The 22,710-nt window shown below is 40.5% G+C and overlaps 1 protein-coding gene across 2 annotated transcripts in view; it reads right to left on the bottom strand.

Annotated features, from left to right (window-relative positions):
* Positions 1-2,902, bottom strand: part of SNX6 (sorting nexin 6) — a 68,122-nt gene extending 65,220 nt beyond the window's left edge. The window contains exons 1-2 of one of the 2 annotated variants that reach the window (XM_028506600.2): positions 2,783-2,902; positions 2,578-2,625 (exon numbers count right to left, since the gene is read on the bottom strand). In XM_028506600.2, coding sequence (XP_028362401.1) covers positions 2,578-2,625; positions 2,783-2,788 — 54 coding nt within the window. In that variant the 5' untranslated portion in view covers positions 2,789-2,902. Of the gene's footprint in view, positions 1-2,577; positions 2,739-2,782 lie in introns of those variants that run through there. The other variant, XM_028506599.2, reaches the window with a different exon arrangement.
* Positions 2,903-22,710: the final 19,808 nt, after the last annotated feature.

Raw genomic sequence — 22,710 nt, 5'->3', positions numbered from 1 at the left:
TCTAAAAGTTCTCATTATGGCAATCTATTTCTATCAGAACAAGCACAATACAAGGAAATTTAAAAGGCTAGCTATTTCTATTCCTGAAACGAGGAAATAGCAGGATAACTTTGTGCAGCTGTAATCAAACTCCAGGGCACAATGGAATCTTCTTGGGTTCTTGTTTAAAAAGTAGTCTTCTGTCCTCCTCCCCCTTCAAGAGACTGATTTACTAGGGAACAGAGCCAGAAACTTGTTTTTCTAACATCCAAAGTGATTCTGATGCAAGTGTTTCAAGGCCACTTTGAGAAATATATGCACTGGCTCTGATGTCAAAAACCCAGGTTTGAGCCTGGCTGAGGTGGCTCAGTGGATTGAGTGCTGGCCTGTGAACCAAAGGGTCGCAGGTTCAATTCCCAGTTCAAGACACATGCCTGGGTTGCGGCCAGGTCCCTAGTAGGGGCACTCCAGAGGGAACCACATATTAGTGTTTCTCTCCTTCTCCCATCTCTCTAAAAATAAATAAATAAAATCTTTAAAAAATAAAGAAACATAGGTTTGAAGTCCACTTCTCCTACTCCTACACTGGCCATGTGACCTGAGACTTACTTTCTTTGGGGTTCAGATTTCTCATCTGTAAAACAGGAATATTAAAATCTTCACAAGGATGATGAGACAATATAATAAAAAATGCTTAGACAGTGCCCATCTAGAATTATTATGATTCAACCTGTTCCACAGGTCAAAAATAAGAAAGATCTGGGCATGTACCCATATTCATCATGGTCTTCTAAATGCTTTCTAATATATGGCAATGTTTTCCATTTGTGCATTAAAGCTTTCAACCACAAGATTCTACAAGAACCTCTTGGTCAGGCATGTTCTTTGTCCTCCTCTCCCTTTAATTTTATCATATATAGAAAACATTTTTGGACACATTACTTAAATGGTTTCAGTTCCATAAGTAATTCTTACCTAAGGCATAAAGCCAGGAACACAAATGTTTACTGGAAAATACTCTATATCAACATAAATACTAAAAAATTAATACTTTTACTGAACATTAGTCAGATTTTTTACAAGGAAGCCAATCCTGTTTCCTGGTAGACCACAAAAATAAGCCACAGTTGTTATCTAAAAAAAGAAAAGGCCAGCCCTGGCCGGGTGGCTCAGTTGGTTGGAGCATCCTCCTGTACACCAAAAGATTGTGCAGGTTTGATCCCAGTCAGGATTCATACAGGAGGCAACCAATTAATGTTTCTCTTTCACATAGATGTTTCTCTCTCTCTCTCTCTCTCTCTCTCAAAAATCGATAAAAACATATCATTGGTGAGGATTAAAAAAATAATAAGAAAAGGCCATATGCTTTATATTTAGAAAACTCAGTTGATGTTATAATCAATTAGTTTCCTTTCACTGAAGAACTCTGCTGGTTTCCCCTACTTAAAATTCAAAATACAGCCTGCAAGTCTACTGTCTTATCCCAGAAGATATATATACACTTTTGCACAAACACACATTTTAAAATTAATCAGAAACTACAACTTTCAGAAATAACCACAAATCCTATATGTTTTTGCACTAAAAATTTTAAATGGTGCTTTTGTGTAAACTGAGAAATTAATTCATCATTTATCAAGTAAAAGTATGCAGTACCATCTGCATCTGTCTCAGCATTTGAAAGCTTTATAAAGGTCATTAGAGAATACTACCTTATATCTTATTTAAAAAAAATTCTAAAAGAATATTTATCATCTGCCAAAAATCGACTAATAGATGGGTCTCTCATATTACCTAAGATGAATAAGTAAAAGCAAAATGGAAAACTGAAGTGCAGGCTGTTAAATGTGAGGGAATCATGGAACTTTGCTGAGCCTCAATCACCACATACCAGTATTTTTCAAGTGCTCACTTGTACAAGGCACTATAAAGATTACCAGCGTTCAGCCAAGGCAAATGGGGGCAAAGAGTGGGAGGGAGAAATCGGAGCCCCGAACGTCCTTTCTGAAGCGGAATGCAATTCGCCTCAAAATAACACCAAGGTAACTCTGCAAAAGGTGTTTATTTTGGATATTAAGTAACGTGGGCTACATACTGTGGGATATAAGCACTTGGAAAATATGGTAGGATACTGGAGAAGAGTTAAGATTCGGTGACTGTAATATCTCTCGCAAAGAATAATTAAGAACAAACCTGTACTATTATGTTACAGAAAGAATGAAGGCTGGGCGGGAGCGGATTTGAGATCCACAGGGGACATTGAGGGTGCCGCCCGGAAGGTCTGAAGATGGGTTTTCATAGCCCCCAAAGTGGTGAAGGAAGAAGGCCAGGGTCCGACTCCAGATTCCACTTCCCCACCTGCACCCCAGCTGGGAAGGGGAGGAATTCCACCACAGGGTCCGAGCTGGGGTCAGGGATAAGAGCGGCTGCGGGTCCCCGAAGGAGGAAGGCCTGCAGGAGGGCGGTGCGCGGTACGGTGAGGAAACCGAAAGGAGGCCTGCTGGAAGGGGTGCAGCGCTGCCAGGGCCCTCCCGCATACCACACCCCAAGTCCAAGGGCGGGGAGGGAGGATCCCACAAGCTAAGAGGCAGAACTTACTCCTCGGTCTTCCTCCGAGAGGAAGTCGGGGCCGTCGTCCAGGCCTTCCTGCGGGATCGATGGGGCCCGGCACCCGGGGAGAGGATGGAGTGAGGAAGACACAAAGGGAGACATTAGTGCCAGGCCGGTGGGGGCCCCCACGCCTGCCCCGCGCCCACCGCCCCCACCGCGCGCCAGGGGCTCAGCGCTGCTAGAGAACACCCACCATCATGGCTGCTCCAAGGCGAGGGCCAGCGCAGGCGCTCACTGCACCGGGGAATCTAGAGGGAGCAGACGGCTGCTGGAGGGGGCGGGGCCTCGGAGCAGCCCCGCCCCGCCTGGGCGCAGGGGGCTGGGGTCCATGAGGCAGAAGAAGGAAGGAGGGGCACTGTGTCCAAGGTCAACGCACCCAAGTCGGAGGGCCAGTAGGCCAGGACTCACTCACGCCCGGGTGCGTCTAGTGGCAGACTCGCTCTGACGCAGGAAGAACTTACCGCCACACCGGGAGCTGTCCAGTTCTCTCTGCCTGACGGCTGCAAAGAAAAACCAAGCAAGCGCCCTCCAGAAGCCACAATAAATCATCTAATCTTTGTATTGTGCTACAGGATAATTAATCACAATTAATATTTTGCCAGAGTAGTTGCGGGAATCAAGGGCCTTCACACAGCAATCTGGCTGTAATCAAGTTTTTACTGCTGGCGAGGTAATAAGTACCTGAGAGTTAAGGGCACGGGTGGTTGAGCACTATAAAAATGAACTGCTGGCATTACAAGAGTATTACTTTCCTTTATAGCAAGAAATGTCCCAGACCGACTTTAACTGTCCAGCTGTGTAGCAACACACGGGTGTCCACATTCACTTCAAACAACAAAACAAAACCATTCCTTAACATCATACCACTTTACTTATACATGCACGCAATCCTGTGCTTCCCTTCAATTAATGGCATCTTCAGATGTTCAGGCTGAAAACTTCAAAGTCCTATTCAAATCCTGCCCCTCCCTCATCACACCATTTAGTAAACATATCTTATTGCTTCTGTAATTGCTTATCTGCTTACTTCTTAAATTGGTCCTGTTCCTCCCAATGCCCTTCTACAACAATTACCCTCAGGATCTCTCCTCTGGATATTTGCAATATTCTTTACGAGTCTCCATACATAAAAATCCAGCTCCTTAGCCATTGATTTTAGGCCCTCCATATTTGCTTCTCTCCCTGTTTTTCCAGGCCCATTGTCTTATCTTATTGAATAGAAGCTCTCAAAACAATAACATTAAATTTACAAATACTTTCATGAGACTTTGTAGCCTTCATTTTGTATGTAAGGAGAACTGAGGCATAGAGAGGTTAAGTTACTGTCCCAACAAGGGTTATTCTGCAATATGAGCGGGATGACTTCATTTTTTGTCTTTTCCTTTTTGTTTCCCAGTGCATTGTAAGATATTGTAATGTTTTTCACTGGGAGTCATGAGGCATCATTCGATGTTAGTGTGATGATGTGACAGGAGGAATGTTCCAGTAATTTGTTGTTTATAAAAAAATGCTAATATTGCCTAATGATCTGTTTGTAGATTGCAAGTAATGCCTATAAAGCTCCACTTCCTAGGTGGAGAGAGAAGAGTGAAGCTACAATTAATGAGCGTACAACAGATAGAAGGGTCAGGTGTGTCTCTATGGACAAAGGTCAAGAAGTATCATAAAGGACCACCTCAGAGACCTCTGATCATTAACCAATGGCTTTAAATTTCAAAAATTAAGCCAAGTCCAGAAACAATGCACAGAAACATTGAAATTTTCAAATGCTAAACTTTAATATCACTAGTTATGAAAAACAGGTTTTAAAATGAGTAGCCAACAAAATGACCAAAAAAGACATACAGTAATTATTGTAGTTAAAATCAAGAGCTGAAAGCTCATATGAGTAGAGAACCTGACCTGGAAATAATTAAGTTGTTCACTAATACCTGAGCCTTCCTTTCTGAGCAAAAGTCTCAAGCTGTATTTTGTGAATGATAAAAAGGAATTATCAGTAACTAATACTAACAGCTATCAAAAAGGCAATAGAAACTAAGGAACATCAAATGTAAAGAAGTTAAGCTCACATAACTGTATTTTCTACTAACAAAATAAGATATTAATAATAAGATATTAATAAGATATTGAACGATTCCTCTAAAACTTTTAACCAAATAATCAGTCTTCATCTTGTTTTGATAGATTTCTATAAAATTACCTATTTCTATATAAATTTCATGAGCAAATTACGTTGAATCACAATGTGATTACTTCAAAGATTTATCTACATGAAAGTAAAATTTTATAATAGTTAAATTTTGGAATAGTTTCCCAATGGTGTGCTTCAAAAACAGATGTATTGGGCCTTGACTGGTGTAGCCCAGTGGACTGAGTGCTGGCCTGCAAACCAAAGGGTCACAGGTTCAATTCCCAGTCAGGGCACATGCTTGGGTTGTGGGCCAGGTCCCCATTTGGGGGCACGCAGGGTGCAGCCACACATTAATGTTTCCCTCCTTCTCTTTCTCCTTCCTCCCAACTCTCTCTAAAAATAAATAAATGTAAAATCTTAAAACAAAAACAAATGTATTAGAAGATTTAGAAAAGAGTAAAACTTTAAATAATTAGTGAGTTACTTTTAAATTTTGGAAATCAAAAATTATATTTGCCTCAAACAGTTTTGTCAAACAAAAATCAAGTTTTATCTAAAAGAAAGACTTTAAAAATATGAAATAGTTATTTAATTAGATGGAGAATAAAACTTTAATTCCTTTTATCATGTTCTGATCAAAGAAGATATCACCAAAACAAATTTTTATCAATTCCTCAGTTCCTCAAATTCTAGGAGACCCTGTTCTGTTTCGGACAACCTTTGGGTCCTAATTTTTCCCTCCTTCTTCCTGGAAGTTAAGCTACAACAAAATTCTGTACAGGAAGATTGCCAAACTCCATTTTGTCTAGCATGTACTGTATGATCAGGATGCCTTTTGCTGCAAGATACAAAACTGTCAATTCAAATAAACTTGAACAGTAAGGAAATGTATTATCCCACAACAAAAAAGTCAAGAAATAAGGAGTCTCTGGGAACAGTAGAATCAGTAGCTTAAAGGTACCATCAAAGACCTAGATGCCTCCCAACTCTCCACCCTGCCGTCTTCAGTGACCACCTCATTCTAAGGCTCGTTCTCTTCATGATCCAAGGTGACTTTGGCAGTTTTAGGTTTCCCATCTGGACATAACAACCACAAGTAGAAAAAAATTGCTTAGAACCCTTCCTTCTTTCTTGTAGACCTCTCATATTTCAGACTAATATTAGATCACATACTCATCTTTAAAGGGGACTGGTATAACTAAGATTAGCTTAGAGCAGTGATTTTCAACCAGTGTACCACAAGAGGCACACCAGTGTGTTGCAAGAATTTTAAAACATGCAATACTTGACCATTTAGGAGCACTGACCTCTTTTCCCTTAGATGTCAAATAAAAAAATGACAACAGCCAACAGAACAACAGCCGTCCAGTGTGAATGAATCAAAATTACACCCAGTTTTTGTCAGATTGGCAAAAATTCTCTTTTTTGGTGCACTGCAGAATTTTAGTAACTAGTTTATGTGTACCATGAAATGAAAAAGGTTGAAAATCACTTATTCAGAGTCTAAGCCTTTGGTCCAATCAGGAATTATTGCTGGGACTAGGATTGGGGCTATCCTCCCCTAACTGTAAGGCTTCTTAAAAGAGTATGGGAACCTGAATAAAATTGGAGTTTCCAGGAAGGAGAGAAAGGGAAATGGATGTGGGGTAAAAAGCCATCATCGTCTCCTACGATAGCAATCAAACGAAGCAATCAACAAAGACACATTCTTTGACACTGTGCAATCTGTAGGTGCAATGCCAGACTCTGAGAAAATGAATCACTCATAATCTACTACTTAGAGATAGGGATAAACACTGTTCATATTTTGGCACATATCCCTTTAAATATTTTCTGTGCATATGTCTCATGTAGTATTTTTATTGACATAATCAAGATAATATTTTCTCAGTGGATTGAGCTGGGGCTGCGAACCAAAGCATTGCAGTTTCCATTCCCAGTCAGGGAACATGCCTGGGTTGCAAGCCATGGCCCCCAGCAACCGCACATTGATGTTTCTCTCTCTCTCTCTTTCTCCCTCTCTTCCCTCTCTAAAAATAAATAAATAAAATCTTTTAAAAAGTTAATATTTATATTATGTCTTACTATTAAGTATATTTTGTTTTTCAGCATGAATTTTAGTAACTGTATATTATTTGATCAGCTTAGATGTTATCAATGCATTTAATCAATCTCTATCATTTGAAACTGACATGATGTTTTGGTTTGTTATTTTTAAAAAACAGTGTAAAGCACAACAAGCTAGTTAAATCTTTGGAAATATTCTTGATTATTTTTAGATGTACAATTATTAGGTCAAAAGTTTTAAATACACATTCCCAAATTACTCTTTAGAAATGTTGTACTAATTTATATTCCCACCAACATTGTATTAAATGTCCATTTTCCCTCACATCATTTCTCTACATTCTGTACTTAGCATACAACCTGCCACATAGCAGGCATAAAAAAATATATTGAATAATTTATTTACAAAGTAAAAATGCAATCTCATTATTTTAACAGTCACTTTGAATTTTTGTTTATTCATTAATTTGATGTTTGTATTTTTTCTTTTGCGAATTACCTATTTCTGTTCTTAGTGTAGACTAAAAACATATGTTTTTACTATTGCTTTTGAAAGCTCTTTATGATAAAATCCCTTTATTATATATGATAAAGATATATTTTTAAAATTAATTTGCCTTTTAATTTTTGGTTATGATGTATTGACAGGCACAAGTTTTTAAATTTAATGTACTTAGATGCATCAGTTTTCTTGTCCTTTAAGCCTCTGTTTTAGTGATAATGCCATAAAAGACCCAATTTATCCTAAAATTACATAAATATCCATAATTTTTTCTGGTAAGTTATTACATTGAAAGTTATTGACTTCAATTAAAGAACCAAATCAGTTGAACAAAATAGTTTTGTGAATATCATGGCTTATTGATTTTCTCCCATAATTTAGGAGTTAAAAAAAAGCAAACCCACTTTATTTAAATAAATCAATAAGCAAACAAGCAACACAGACACCATATGTAGGTCAAAAGAGTAAAAGTCATGTCTCAGCAGATTGGGGGTAGAAAGGCTAATGTTCCAGAGATAAAAATTACTCTTAAGAGAAATAATCAGCTCCCATTTCTCTGGGATTCAAACTTTGGAATCAGCACCAGTGGGGAACCAGCTGATCTTGACCATGATGCCTGATGACCAGGAGGAGTGACATGATCTCTATAGAACCCAGACCTCAGGGTGCATGCAGATTAATTGATTAATGTCAGTAACTCTATTTGAAAGCCAAAGGTTATTGAACTAAAGCCTAGCATATTTTCTTTTGCTTATTTCTAATATGAGTTCCTAAAGGGAGAGATGTAGAAGACAGTTTAATTTTGCTCCATTCCTAGAACAATAGCAGCACACATATTAAACTACTTCTAAGTTACATTTGTGATTGATGATTTGATGACCTTATTCTTCCATCACAGAGCTGCAGTGAATGCACAATACATAAAACCTGGAGGGAATATGGGATAGTGCCTGAAATATCACACTTATAAGTGGTCAGAAGGGCTTAAATTTAAGATTCCCCAACCCACTAAGCCCAGATGTAAAATGTTTTAGGATAAAGGAAACCAAGCTCTATTTAGATATATTTTATCTCATCTTTTGTCATGTTCCATAATTTCACATGAGGATTCAGGCTATACAGAAAAGTAACAAGAACTCAAATCTTTATTATTTGAAATAAAATATCTGACTTAAGTTGCGTTCTAAGTACAGTGGAGCAGGCTAAGACCCCTACTGTCTATTACCTGTGAGAAGGATTCTACTCAGAGATTATTCTTGTTTTTTAAAAAAGCACACTTTAAAAAAAGATTTTATTTATTTACTTTTAGAGAGAGGGAAAAAGTGGGAGAAAGAGAGGAAGAGAAACATCAGAGCCTGAAAGATATATCAATTGGGTTGCATTTCTCACACCCCTAACTGGGGACTTGGCCTGCAACCCTAGCATGTCCCCTGAGTGGGAATCAAACTGGCAACCTTTAGGTTCGCAGGCCGGCACTCAAATCCACTGAGCCACACCAGCCAGGGCTCATTCTGATCTTTTAAAGTCAGAAAACTTTCAAACATCTAAAATATCTAATTTCAAAAAATTACATTTTAACCCTGATTTTCAAGAACACACCTTTGTGCAACATGAGATGGAAGCTGTGTCTTAACATATTTCACTAAATTATTGGACTCTATGCAGTGTGTAACTTTTTGCTTCTCTAGTTAAGAGTCAAAGGATCAGGCCAGCTTTTCTGCCCCGCCAGGCTGCTCATGACTAGGTTATCCTGACTAGATTGATAGCTCCTGGCTTAATTGAAACTCTCTCCTATCTTGAGCAAGACTTCTGGCACCAGCCACTAAGGCCGGTTGACCTTCCTGCACCTGGGAACAGCCCAGCCCTTTACCTAATCCATTGTTCTGACTCACATCCTGAAACCCTGAGGCAACAGTTCAGAAGAACAAGAGCCAAACCTTTCCCTTATTCCCCCACAACCCCTCAATTTTTCTTTAAAAACCCCATTCTTGCTTCCCTTCACCGCTGCAGTCTGCCCAGACTCAGCCTGCTAATAAGTGCACCTTCAAATAAAGGCACGTGGATCAGATCATCCGGCTCCTCCCGTCTCTATGTCTTGCACATTTCTAACAGAGAAGTTCTCCATTAAGAATAAAAACTGCACTTTCCCCAAATGAGACATTCTACCACTTCTCTGGGTTTCTTTTTATCCCATTTTCTTTTGTGTGTGAAGCTTTTTCATTTCCACTTTTTCTCTATTTTGGAAGCTAAATTATATTTTACAGTACTAGCGTGGAAAGAATGCCAATGACTCAAGATGTCTCCAGAAGAATTGATTAATTCCAAAATCAAAAACTTAGCAAACTTCTAATCATTTTTGGATACTCCCTCTACTCACAATGTACAGATGTGGAATTACTTGATTATATGATAGTTGTATCACTAATTTTTAAAGGAATCTCCATACTGTGTTCCATAGTGGCTGCACCAGTTTACATTCCCACAAACAGTGCCCAACTGTTTACTTTTCTGTACATCTTTTTTTTTAAATAACCATTCTAACAGGTATGAGGTTATATCTTATCATGATTTTGCTTTGCATTTCCCTGATGATTAGTGATGTTGAGCATATTTTCTATTCCTGTTGGTCATCTGTATGTCTTCTTTGGGAAAATGTCTGTTCAGATCTACTGCTTATTTTAATTGCATTATTTGGGGCTTTTTGTTACGAGCTGCGTGCATTCTTTATATATTTGGGACACTAACCCCTTATCAGATACATGATTTGCAAATATTTTCTCCCTTTCAGTAGGTTGCCTTTTCATTGTTGATTGTTTCCTTTGTTGCGCAGAAGGTTTTTAGATTGATATAGCCCCATTTATTTATTTTTGCTTTCGTTTCTCTTGCTTTTGGTGTCAGATCAAAAAACAAAAACAAACAAACAAAAAAACATGGCCAAGAATGATGTCAAGGAGCTTACCACCTATGTTTTCTTCTAGAAATTTTATGGTTTCATGTCTTACTTCAAGTCTTTCATCCATTTTCAGTTATTTTTGTGTGGTGTAAGATAGTAGTCCAGTTTCATTATTTTGCATGTGATCATCTTGTTTTCCTTACACCATTTATTGAAATGACAGATATTAATTGATGTGTGTGTTAAAGAGAAAGATCAGAAAATAAATGGAAAATGCTCCCTTCACACACATACATCTCTAAAAGTAGATAGTGATTACCAGGGTTTGGGGGGTGGGAGGAAAAGGGAGTGACAGTTAATGGCTATATGGTTTCCTCACAGGGTGAGGGAAAATGTTGTGGAATTAGATAGTGATGATGGTTGCAGATGGTGAATATACTAAAAACTACTGAATTGTACACTTCAAAAGAATGAATTTTATGATATGTGAATTATATCCCAATTTAAAGAAAAAGGAATGAAGTACCCTTTTTTGTAAGAGAAAGTTTATTCAGAAAGGCACGGAGGTGGAAGGAGTGAGGGGTAGAAGGAATGGGCTCAGGAAACAAGCACAGAGGCACAAGAACAGCTCCTGGAGTTTAGGAGAGGCGAAGACAAAGGTAATGAGCCTGAGGGTGAAAGGAGGAGGGGTGGAAGGTGCCAGTGTACTCTGGGGCAGAGAGTGCAGCTCTTAGGATCTTACTCACAGAGCCTTTAAGAAAGATACTCCAAAAGGTCACTGCATTCTTTTCTGAAAAGCTATCCACGTGCTTGCATAAAGGAGAATGAATAATGTTTACAAACCCCAAGGCTTGTTTGGAAAACCTGCTTTACCCTACTGCTTTAATCTTTCTAGGGGTAATTTTTGCTTTTGTTTAAGATCTAAGAGTACCTGGGTGAGGACAATTTTTCCTGAAAAGACTAATGGAGTTAAGCCCTAGGAAGCCTATGAAGTGGCCTCAACCTCTGCCCTAGGAGTCCCAAGAAAGGAAACATTGAGAATCAGGGAACCCTTCTAACTCCCAGGGCAAAGGGCTTAGAAATTCCCCATGGAGGCTCAGCCAAAGGCCCTGGGCACCCCCTTCTGTTTGTCTCTTTTATCCTGTTGCTCAGCCCCAGCTGGCCCAAGAATGTCCACAAACACAAAGTTCTCCAATTTAGCAGTGGGTTTGAAACAGGGTTGAGACACTACATTCAGTGGAGAAATACTTTGAAACCTCGAAACCTCTTTCATTATAGCACAATATTTGACAATGGGGGATGGTTTGAGAGTGGAATCACTGCTATATGCAGATATTCAAGAGATAATGCAGGAGCAGAGCCATCTTCCTCTCATCTTGTGGTTCTGATATCCCTTTTAGGGCAGTTATAGAGGAAACAGATTCAGAGAATCTGTAAACTTGGATGAGAAGAAAATTTACATCTTTATTTTCTCTAGGATTTACTTAGGCAACAAATCACAGCAGTACCCAGGACTTTGCCACCAAGAGAAATCACACACATTTTCATGTTATATACTACAGTGGTTACAGAATCTCCAAATTATGCTTATATTCATCACTATTTAAAAATTAAGATAATTACTAGACCCATCACTAGATCTAGCTATTTAATATGTTAATAAAAACCACACATTTTTGTGTCATAATTTTTAAAATTCTAATATCTATATTTCAATATGATTTGTTTTCTTTTTAATCCTATTTTATACATTTAAAACATTATTCTAGAATTCTACATAATATCTGAACAGTACCTGTCAAAGTCATGGAAAAAATAAAAACAGGAAAGACTGGAACACCGTAACAGACCAAAGGAGACTGGGGAGACATAACAACTAGATACAACATGGTATGCTGGACTAGAACCTGGAATAGAAAAAGGTGGTTAATGGAGAAATTGATGAAATCTGAATGAAGTCTGGAGTTCAGTTAATAGTAGCATACCAATTTTGGTTTGAGCAAATGTACCACAGTAATGCAAGATGATAACATTAGAGGAAGCTGAAACAGAGTAGGGAGCATATAGAACTTCTCTCTACTATTTCAATCGTCTGAATGTGTCTCCCAACAGTCACATGTTGAAGTCCTAACCCCTGAGGTGATGGTATTAGAGGGTGGGTTCTTTGGGATGTGATCAGTGCCTCCCATGATTGGGATTAGTGTCCTTATAAAAGAGGCCCTGGAGACATCCCTCACCCTTTCATGTGCGGTTACAATAAGAAGACAACTGTCCATGAGAAAGTGGACCCTCACCAGATGCCCAATCTGCCTATACCTTGATCTTAGACTCCCCAACCTCCAGAACTGTGAGACACAAATTCGTTGTTTATAAACTACCCAGCCAATGGTATTTTGTTATAGCAGCCCTAAGGGGCTAAGACACTATTTTTACAACTTCTCTAAATTCATTTCAAAATAAAAAGTTTATTTAAAAAATATTCTGAGAAGGGATTCAGGCATTCATAGCACAAAATTATTAAGACGGACTGCCCTAGAGCCTCAGATACTACTAGAAACAAAAATATAGCACCAAAATTGAGTTGAGAAGTTTTTGTGGTCCAGACCTGTTGGCAGGAATATCTCTGCCCACATTCAGTCACATGGACTGTCTTGAACCTAGGAAGTCTGGGAAATGTCAGTAATCCCTGGGCCGGGTAGCAATGACTCTGCCTAATGGAAGGGCAGATGACTCAGCTAGCCATCCACTACCTGAGTTCAAGCAGTTGAGTTGCATACTGCATTTTGCCGTGTATAATGCACACTTTTTTTGTCCAGATTTTTGAGGGGAAAAATAAAGATGCACATTATATATAGGTAGTACTAATTCCATATCTACATAAATGTTTTTAATTCTTTTATTTATGCTTATGAATTAAAAGTATAACTTTAGAAAGCAATAATAATAGCCATATGCAAAATTATATCCTGAATACAATAATTGGTTTTCTTTCTAAACATAAATAAATAAAAACTTGAATTAAAAATTAAAATGAGACTTCTAATCAAGATGGCGGCAGAGGCAGACATGGCTCACATCTTCACACAACCACAGCTAAATTACAACTAAAATATAGAATAATCATCACACAGAACTGAAAAAATCAAATTGAATAGAAATCTGACAACTATGGAATCAAAGAAATCACATCTATCCAGACTGTTAGGAGGGATGCAGACACAGAAAGAAGTGGTCCCATATCCATGTGTGGTGGATAAATATCTGGGAGGGATATTTAGGGAGCAAGGAGTCCCAGCCTTACAACAAGCCCCACAGCCCAGGAAGATAGCCCCCACACCTTTTAACTGCAAAAACCAGAGGGGATTGAGTCAGTGGAAGAAACTTCTGGAGCCCCAAGCAGTTCCTCTTAAAGAACCCACACATGGACTAACCTACTCAGACTCACTCCCTCTGCGCTCTGGCATTGGAAAGGCGGCTTGAGGGGTGCCAGTGATATGCAGGATGAGGCTGAGGTATCTGGAATCAAGGTAAGCAGAGGCCACTATCCTTTTTGTGGGCCCTTACCTCACAGAGACAGAGGATTGGTGCCATATCTAAGATTCCATCAACCTGGCTAACTCTGTTTGACTGTCCTTGGAGATCCACAGAGACTCTGCCCCACCCAACTTATGGGCCCACCCAAATTGCTTTTCCATATGAATGTCCCATGCTTCACAACTTCCTAAATCCTACCAAACAAGCAGCAGCTGGCCTCAGTGAGCCCCTAGTTAGGAACTAACAGCCTAAATGCACAGCTTAACTTTGCCTGGAAATCTCCAAGCCCAGCTCAAGAAACACCCATCTCAGATTGCTTTATAACTCAGGCAGGTTGGCCCTGGGCAAAACACAGGCTGGGACTGACCTTGGCCTGCACCACCTGGGAAACCTCAGGGCCAGCACACCCAGTGAACATCTGCAGACAATATGGAAGCACCACTGCCTTGTTCCTGCACAGATGATCCTCCATGGAGGGTGGAAGGTGGTGGTAAGTGGCCAAAGCCAATCCTTGCAGCTGACTGGTCTGGGTAAATCCCTTCCATTGATCTGCCAACAGCAACCAAGGCTCAAGTACAAGAGGAGGGTGTACTCAGCCCCCATGAAGGGTGCACCTTGAATACATAGCTTGGGTAATAGGGGAGGCTGGGCCATTGGACCCTACAAGACACCTACTACATTAGGCCACACTACCAAGATACAGAGTCAAAGCAGCTGTACCTAATACATAGAAATGAACACAGGGAAGCTACCAAAACGAGGAGACAAAGAAACATGGTTCAAATGAAAGAACAGATCAAAACTCCAGAAAAAGAGCTAAATGAAATGGAGATAAGCAATCTATCAGATGCAGAGTTCAAAACACTGGTTATTAGCATGCTCAGGGAACTTAATGAAGACCTCAACCACATTAAAAAGATCCAATCAGAAACGAAGGAAACACTAATTAAAATAAAGAACAATTTATAGGGAAACAACAGTAGAGTGGATAAAGACAAGAATCAAGTCAATGATTTGGAACACAACGAAGCAAAAAACAACCAATCAGAACAACAAGAAGAGAACAGAATCCAAAAAATCAAGGATAGGGTAAGCAGCCTGTGACACAACTTTAAGCAATCCAGCATTTGCTTCAGAGGGGTGCCAGAAGAAGAAAAGAGCAAGAAATTGGAAATCTACTTAAAAAATAATGAAAGAAAACTTCCCTAATTTAGTGAAGGAGATAGACATGCAAGTCCCAGAAGCACAGAGAGTCCCAAACAAGATGGATGCGAAGAGGCCCATTCCATGTCACATCATAATTAAAATGCCAAAGGTTAAAGGTGAAGATGATGGGGGACTCGAGAGTTGGAAAATTTTAGTTTAAGGTAATAGTTAATAAGTCTAGTAGTTAAAGCATGTGAAAAGATATCGCTTCAGGAACTTCAGGTACGGCCCACTCTGACTCCAGGAGACCACAGTGATTGACCATTGTGCTTCACAAGAGACCGTAAGTAATCAAGGTGGTATTGAGAGCCACTGTGATCCAGAAAGAGACAGATGACCACCTGGGGCAGAGCTGACCACTCAGAGTGAGAATGCTGCAGTTTTTTAAAATCTAATTTTCCCTGAATTCCAACTCCCTCACCACACGTTGTTCTGTTTTAAAAAGGCTGGCTTGAAAGGAAATGTAGGATGGTCTGTTAATGCACGCTGTCGTCTCAGATCACCGGCCATCTGATTAAAGCGCCCATAAAGATTCAAAGCCTATCTCTGCTTATTGGGTCTGGTAAGTGACAGGCAGCATGAACACTGGCTTTTCTAGTTTCAGAGAGATGGGTGGGTTCCTGTGGGAGAGTGGGTGAGGGGTAAGGGGATTAAGAAGTACAAATAGGTAGTTACAGAATAGCCCTGGGCAGATGAAGTACAGTATAGGAAAAGAGGTAGCCAAAGAATTTACTCTTATGACTCATGGACATGCAAAGGGTGGGAGGATTGCTTGAGGGGATGGAGAGAGGAGCAAAGAGGGAAAAATCAGGAAAACTGTTATAGCATAATCTATAAAATATAATAAAAAGTAAAATACATATAAAGTTGAAAAATAAAAAAATAATAAAAAATTAAAATGAAAGATTTTTTTTCCCGCAAGTTTGGCCAAAAACCTTGGTGCACATTGTACATGGGAGTACATTATACATGGCAAAACATGGTACTTCCTATATCAGTCAGGATTCTAATAGGAAACAGATGTCACACTCAAAGTAAGAGATTCGAAGAGGGCCCTGACCAGTGTGGCTTAGTTGGTTGGGCATCATCCTCAAAGCAAAAGCTTTTGGATTTGAATCCCAGTCAGGGCACATGCCTAGGTTTTGGGTTCAGCCCCAGGTCAGGGCGTGTACTAGAGGTAACTGATCAACGTTTTTTCCCCTCTCTTTCTCCCTCATTTCTCCACGCTCTAAAAAAAAAACAACAACTAACTAACTAACTAAATACATAAATTTTAAAAAGAGATTCCAAGACAGTTCATTTGCTTTACTATGGTAAAAGTTCCAAGTTGAAGACCAGGGCCAGCAAAGACCCCAAAGAATGTAAATCTTCTTGAGAGCTGAGTTAATTCTACCATAGCAGGAACATAAAAGGGAATCTTTAATGTACCTTCAAAGAGTTTTAATTAAATTACAATAAAATGAAATTTTAAAGCTGGAAAATATATTATAAAGCAAGGCTGACCTTGAACAGGGAAGCTAAAGAATGACTTCTTCAAGTGCAAAAACTTCAGTCAGACAGAACTTTGAGTCCAGACTTTGCTACTTAGTGAAATAAAATGTTTTGTAAATACTACAACACTGAGACTTCTGGCCAAGGTGGAGGCATAAATAGATACACTTTGCCTCCTCACATAACCAAAAGAGGGACAACAATAAATTAAAAAACAAAAAATAACCAGAACTGCCAGAAAATAAAACTGAATGGAAGTCCAACAATCAAGGAGTTAAAGAAGAAACATTTGTCCAGACTGGTAGGAGGGGCAGAGATGAGCAGCTGGGGTGAAGAAGACTCACAGTAAGGTGGTAGCTGGTGGACCAGGCGAGGTGGTGGGTCGCAGACAGGGCAGTCTCACATTTGCATGTGGATAAGACAGGAGTAACAACTGGGGAGCAATACAGACCCCCAAAACCCAGGGTTCCAGCCAGGGGAAATAAAGCCTCAAAACCTCTGACTGTAAAAATCTGTGAAGGTCGTGGCAGAGGTGGGAGAAACTCCCAGCTTCACAGGAGAGTTTGTTGGAGAGATCCACAGGGTCCTAGAATGCACACAAACCCACCCACCTGGGAATCAGCACCAGAGGGGTCAATTTGCTTGTAAGTGATTGAAAGCCGGCAGACAGGTGAGCAAGCAGCATTTTTTCCTCTCAGACCCCTCCCCCACATACAATACCACAATGCAGCCTTGTGGGTTGTCCTACCCTGGGAAATACCTAAGTCTCTTCCCTTTAACACACAATGTGTGCACCAAGACAAAGAAATATGGCCCATATGAAGAACAGATCAAAGCTACAAAAATAGAACTAAGGGATGAAGAGATAGCCAGCCTATCAGATGCAGAATTCAAAACACTAGTAATCAGGATGCTCACAAAAATGGTTGAGTATGGTCACAAAATAGAAGGAAAAGTGAAGGCTATACAAAGTAAAATAAAGAAAAATGTACAGGGAACCAACAGTGACAAGGAGGAAATAGGGACTCAAATTAACAATGTGGACCAAAAGGAAAAAATAAATATTCAACCAGAAAAAAAAAGAAAAAATAAGAATTCAGAAAAATGAGGAGAGGCTTAGGGACTTCTGGGACAACTTTAAAACATTCCAGCATGTGAATCATAGGGATGCCAGAAGGAGAAGAGGAAGAGCAAGAAATGAAAAACTTATTTGAAAAAAGAATGAAGGAGCACTTCCCTAATCTAACAAAGGAAATAGGCTTCCAGGAAGCCCAGAGAGTCCCAAAGAAGTTGGACCCAAGGAAGCACACACCAAGGCACATCAGAATTACATTACTCAGGATTAAAGATAAGGAGAGACTATTAAAAGCAGCAAGAGAAAAGGAGACAGTTACCTACAAAGGAGTTGCCATAAGGCTGTCAGCTGATTTCTCAAAAGAGACCTTGCAGGCAAGAAGGGGCTGGAAAGAAGTATTCCAAGTCATGAAAGGCAAGGACCTACATCAAAGATTACTCTATCCAGCAAAGCTATCATTTAGAATGGGAAGACAGATAAATTGTTTCCCAGATAAGGTCAAGTTCATCATCACCAAGCTCTTATTATATGAAATGTTAAAAGGACTTATCTAAGAAAAAGATGATAAAAAATATGAACAGTAAAATGACAACAAACAACTATCAACAACTGAACCTAAAAACAAAAACGAACTAAGCAAACAACTATAATAGGAACATAATCACAGAAATGGAGATCACATGGAGAATTATCATTGGGGAGGGTTAAGGGGAGAATGGAGGAAAAGGTACAGGGAATAAGAAGCATAAATGGTAGGTACCAAATAGGGAGAGGTTAAGAATAGTATGGGAAATGGAGAAGCCACAGAACTTATATGTACAACTCATGGAAGTGAACTAAGGTGGGAGAATGCTGGTGGGGCGTTGGTGCAGGGCAGAGGGAAATAAAGGCGAGAAAAGAAACAGGACAACTGTAATAGTATAATCAATAAAATACATTTTAAAAATATTAAAACACTGAATATAAATATGTCCCTAAATTGTGTTCCCTAGCTCTCCATCTCTGGCCTGAGTCTAGAAGTTTACTGTCCCAGAGCAAGAGAGAGAAGTCATTTGCCCTTGTTTGCACGACATTTGGATGGTGGAGTAGTTAGAACATGGTAGTTAGAGCTCCTCTGATAGTGTAAACAAGAAATTCTTGCCTACCTCTAATACCAAGTTTTGAGGCTAGAGTGGAGAGGGAGACAGTAGGGCTAGCTCCTTCTGGCCCTGAGGGACTGTGCAGAGCAGGGGAGGCTAGAGAAGAGGGGCATGCATAAACACATGGATCTTGATTTCCTCTCTTCAAAATTTAGGTTTGGAGGGCATCAGGGCATCAGACGTACTGAGGCACATGCTGACAGTAGGGAGACATACTGGTTCGTGCTCAGTTTTAGGATTTTGAGACGAGTAGTCCATAGGGCTGCCACTTGCTAACCTAACAGTGCAGCCCAATAGGACAGACAGAAGTCTTGAGGTGTACCTTTCTTTGGGATATGATTGAGGCCCAGAAGTTTCCCCAACCTTTAGCTCTTTCTCAAAGTCAGAAGGCAGCAGGTTTTCCAGGTGTAAGGCACCCAGCAGATGTTAGTATTGAGAGTGTTGGCTATGTGGAGATGTTTTGGGGACTCAGACAATGCTTTGGAAAAGTCTACACAACCTTCTCCAGCCTACAGATCTTGGAACAGAACAGATCATACTCCCTGGCCCACCTTCCTGACTTCACTCCTCCTGACCTCCCAACCCGGACCCCTGCCAGTCTGGGGTGATTTCAGTCTGAGCCTTCTCAGAAGTACAGAGTTGGGCCAAATGACTTCTTGAGGTTTCTTTGTGCTTTTTGATTTAGAAAATGTACTGAATTATTTACTCTTTTATATTCTACAACCACATTTTTTAGTTACTACTCTGACCTTGATATTCACACAATTTCCTTTGCCTTGCAGTTTCTAAAGTCAGAACATGTGTATCTTCATTTTAAAGGCCTCTTGGCAGCACACACTAGATTGTAAATTATTAAAGATATTTCTTTTTCCCCTCCTGCATTTAACTGAATGGAGACCCTGTATAAACTTGGCGTTGGAAGGTCTCAGAAATTTGGTAAAAACTATCATCATCTGCTACAGGATTCACTGCAACACTGAGAAGGCAGTACTAGTCAAGGCCTGGTGTGGGGCAGGAGCACGGTGCTCTTGAGTGCTACACGATGTTCCATTTGGCTGCTGGGGTCCATGGTTTGGAAGTTTCCATGAAGGGCTATAAAGGAGACTGACCGGACAGTCACCAACTCTCCCCCTACCCTTTTTTTCCTGGGAAATGTAGTCTCCCTACATTCCCCAGACTACATTCCCCAGACACCACCGAGCTAGGAGTGGATGTCTGACTAAATTCAATGGGATGTTGGAATCAGAAAAACCAGTGTTCGTGCTGCCTGTCACCCACCAAACCCAAAAAGCAGAGACAGGGATTAAATCTTTATGAGTGCTTTATTCAGATGGCCAGCAATCTGAGAAGAAGGTGGGTTTGTACCCTAACAGACCATCTTAAGTTCCATTTTTAAACAGCCATTTTTGTAAGGAGAACAAAGTGTAGGTAAGTGGTTTGGAATTCAGGGAAAAGTTAACCGGATTAAAAAGCTACAGCATTCCTGCCCTGGATGGTGGGCATCTCACCCTGGAGCACAATGGCTCAGGTACCATCTTGATTGCTCGCAGTCCTCCTGATGCACAGAGGTGGAACTGCTTAAGGTCTCCTGGAGCCAGGGAAGGTCTACCTTCAGTTCCTGGAACAATAGCTTTTGCATGGATCACTAAATTTATCAGCTATTGATAGGGGGTTTAAGACTTGGGAAAATTTAGCTTAAGGTAAATAGTCATAAATCTAGCAAGTAATGTGTATGTTAAGTTTTTGTTTCAGAAACTACAGATAAGGCCCATCAGGTGCCTGAGAGAAAGCAGCTGACCTTCTGGGGTGCTGGCTAGAGATTACTGCCTGGAGACATCCGTACAAGAGGACTACCTCTCCCTCTTGGAATTTCAAGGCTTTTGCCGACTCGTTTGTCCTCCCTCAACCCTCTTATAAAAGATCTGGTCAGGAAAGAAAGAAGATGGTTTGTTAGGGTATGAACACGTCATCTTCTCGGATCACCAGCCATCTGAATAAAGCGCCTATAAAAGATTCAATCACTGTCGTTGCTTATTGGATTTGGTAGTGACAGGCAGCCTGAATGCCAGTGTCTTTTCCAGTTACACTATTACTTAAACTAAAATTTTCCAACTTTTGAGTCCCCCATCAATGTGAGTAAAAATAAGTTGTGTTAGGGTGGTCGGTGACACAAGCTGTGAAAGAATTCACAGAGAAGTGTAGAGAATCAAGTTTTTATTTGCTCTCCAAGAAAAGAGAGGGACATGGTATGGAGAGATACTCCAGCATTGAGGGGTGGAGGCTTTGACCTTTTCTTGGATTATAATTGAATTAAAGAAGAATGGGGGGTTGCTATTGTGTGGCCCTTGGGCTGTCGGGGGCCTTGTAACATGATGCTGCAGTTTGTTCAGAAGTTACCTTCCACTTGTGGCTTTAGGGTACGGTTAGTTCTGTTCTTGGTTCCAGGAATTTCCAGTCCTGGGGACATAAACTCAGAAGAGTTAAGTGTGAGTCATGTTTAACAAGGTCGCAGTCCTGCTCAGCAAGTGGTGCCACAATAGCCAATGGCTCTGGCTTTACCCTTTCAATGTGCACATGAAAAACCTCTTATATAATTGCATTAGTTTCCTATTGCTTCTGTAACAAATTACTACAAACTAGTCACTTAGAACAACACAATTTATTCTCTTACTTCCAGAGGCCATCAGTCAGGGTCTCAGCAGGCTGGTTCCTTCTGGACACTCTAGTAGGGAATCCACGTCCTTGCCTTTTTTCACTTCTGGAGGTCACTGCATTCCTTGGTTCATGGCCCCTTCCTCTACTGTCTTTGATCTTCACATCTCCTATTTACTTTGTCCTTTGACCTTCTCGCCTCCCTCTTACGTGAGAACTCTGGTAAGTACATTTAGAGCCCACCCAGATAATCCAGGATAATCTCCCCATCTCAAGACCCTTAACTTAATTATATCTCTGCAAAATCCCTTCTGCAATATAGGATAATGTCGACAGATTCTGAAGATTAGGAGTTAGATATCTTTGGGGGCCTTTAGTCAGCCTACTATACTGATCCTACACACTTTGTCTCTCTTTCCAAATTTGCCAAATAATTGCAGAGAATGATAAAGGCAAAAGAGATGGGAGAGCCACACAATAAAAGGGAGCTGGGTCACTGAATGACTGAGTAGGGCAGAGTTTCCCTGCTGACCACACTGGACTGTGAAATAAGGGAGAAAGATCTTATATTGTGTTAAGCCACTGTGGTTGATTGAATTATTGCCCCTAGTGCTGCCATCCTTCCTATGTCCACACTTTTGCCAAGGCCCCTTGTACTTCCTGGTCTTTTGACTTTGGGTTTGTCCAGGTGACTTGTTTTGGCCAATTGCATGTGAGTAGAAGTGACTGCCAGTGTGCCTAGGCCTTAGGACATCACTTGTGCTTCTGATTGCACTCATTTGTCTCTGTCATTGTTACAGAACACAACAAGGGGGGCCTGGGATGATATACTATTATTGAAAGGAGGCCCCGGGTCCATTATGTCCACCGCCAGAGGAAAGACGTCTCTCAATACCAGAGATTTGTGAAAAGGAAAGGAAACGTTTATTTAATGCTATACCAACTTGAAGTAGTGACCTAATGTCTTTACCAAAATCCCAAAGTCCCTAAAAACACCCACAAACAGACACAGTCCTTCCTTCCTTCCCCCTTTGCCCAGTCCAGAGTACCGTATCTCAGGAAAGGAAATAGAAGTCCATGGCTTAGGTAGTCTTCTGGTTCTTCTCAGTTAGTACTCGATCTCGACTGGGAGACCTCCCTGGGTTCCAGCACCCTCGGCTGAGTCACCGGGATCTCTGCTAAAACCAGGTGGTGGTTCCCCCTTCTAAAGCTGTGGGGGCCCCACTCTGCCAGGCTGCATGGTTCTCTTCTCAGGCTGCAGGGGTCTACACTCCGTCAGGTCTGCGTGCTTCTCCTTCCTAAAGCAGCATGGTTTTCCTCCTCAATGGCCACCAAATCTGGGTTTTAAATCCCCGTGGCCAATCTTCCTCTGCAGCCCCATTTCCGACTCCTCCGACACTCGGCTTCACATCCCAGAACTCGTATCCTTCC

This window comes from Phyllostomus discolor, chromosome 1, assembly GCF_004126475.2.
Source record: "Phyllostomus discolor isolate MPI-MPIP mPhyDis1 chromosome 1, mPhyDis1.pri.v3, whole genome shotgun sequence".
NCBI lineage: Eukaryota > Metazoa > Chordata > Mammalia > Chiroptera > Phyllostomidae > Phyllostomus > Phyllostomus discolor.
Note: the sequence above shows the minus strand (reverse complement) of the source record. Positions and strands in the feature narration are given on the sequence as shown.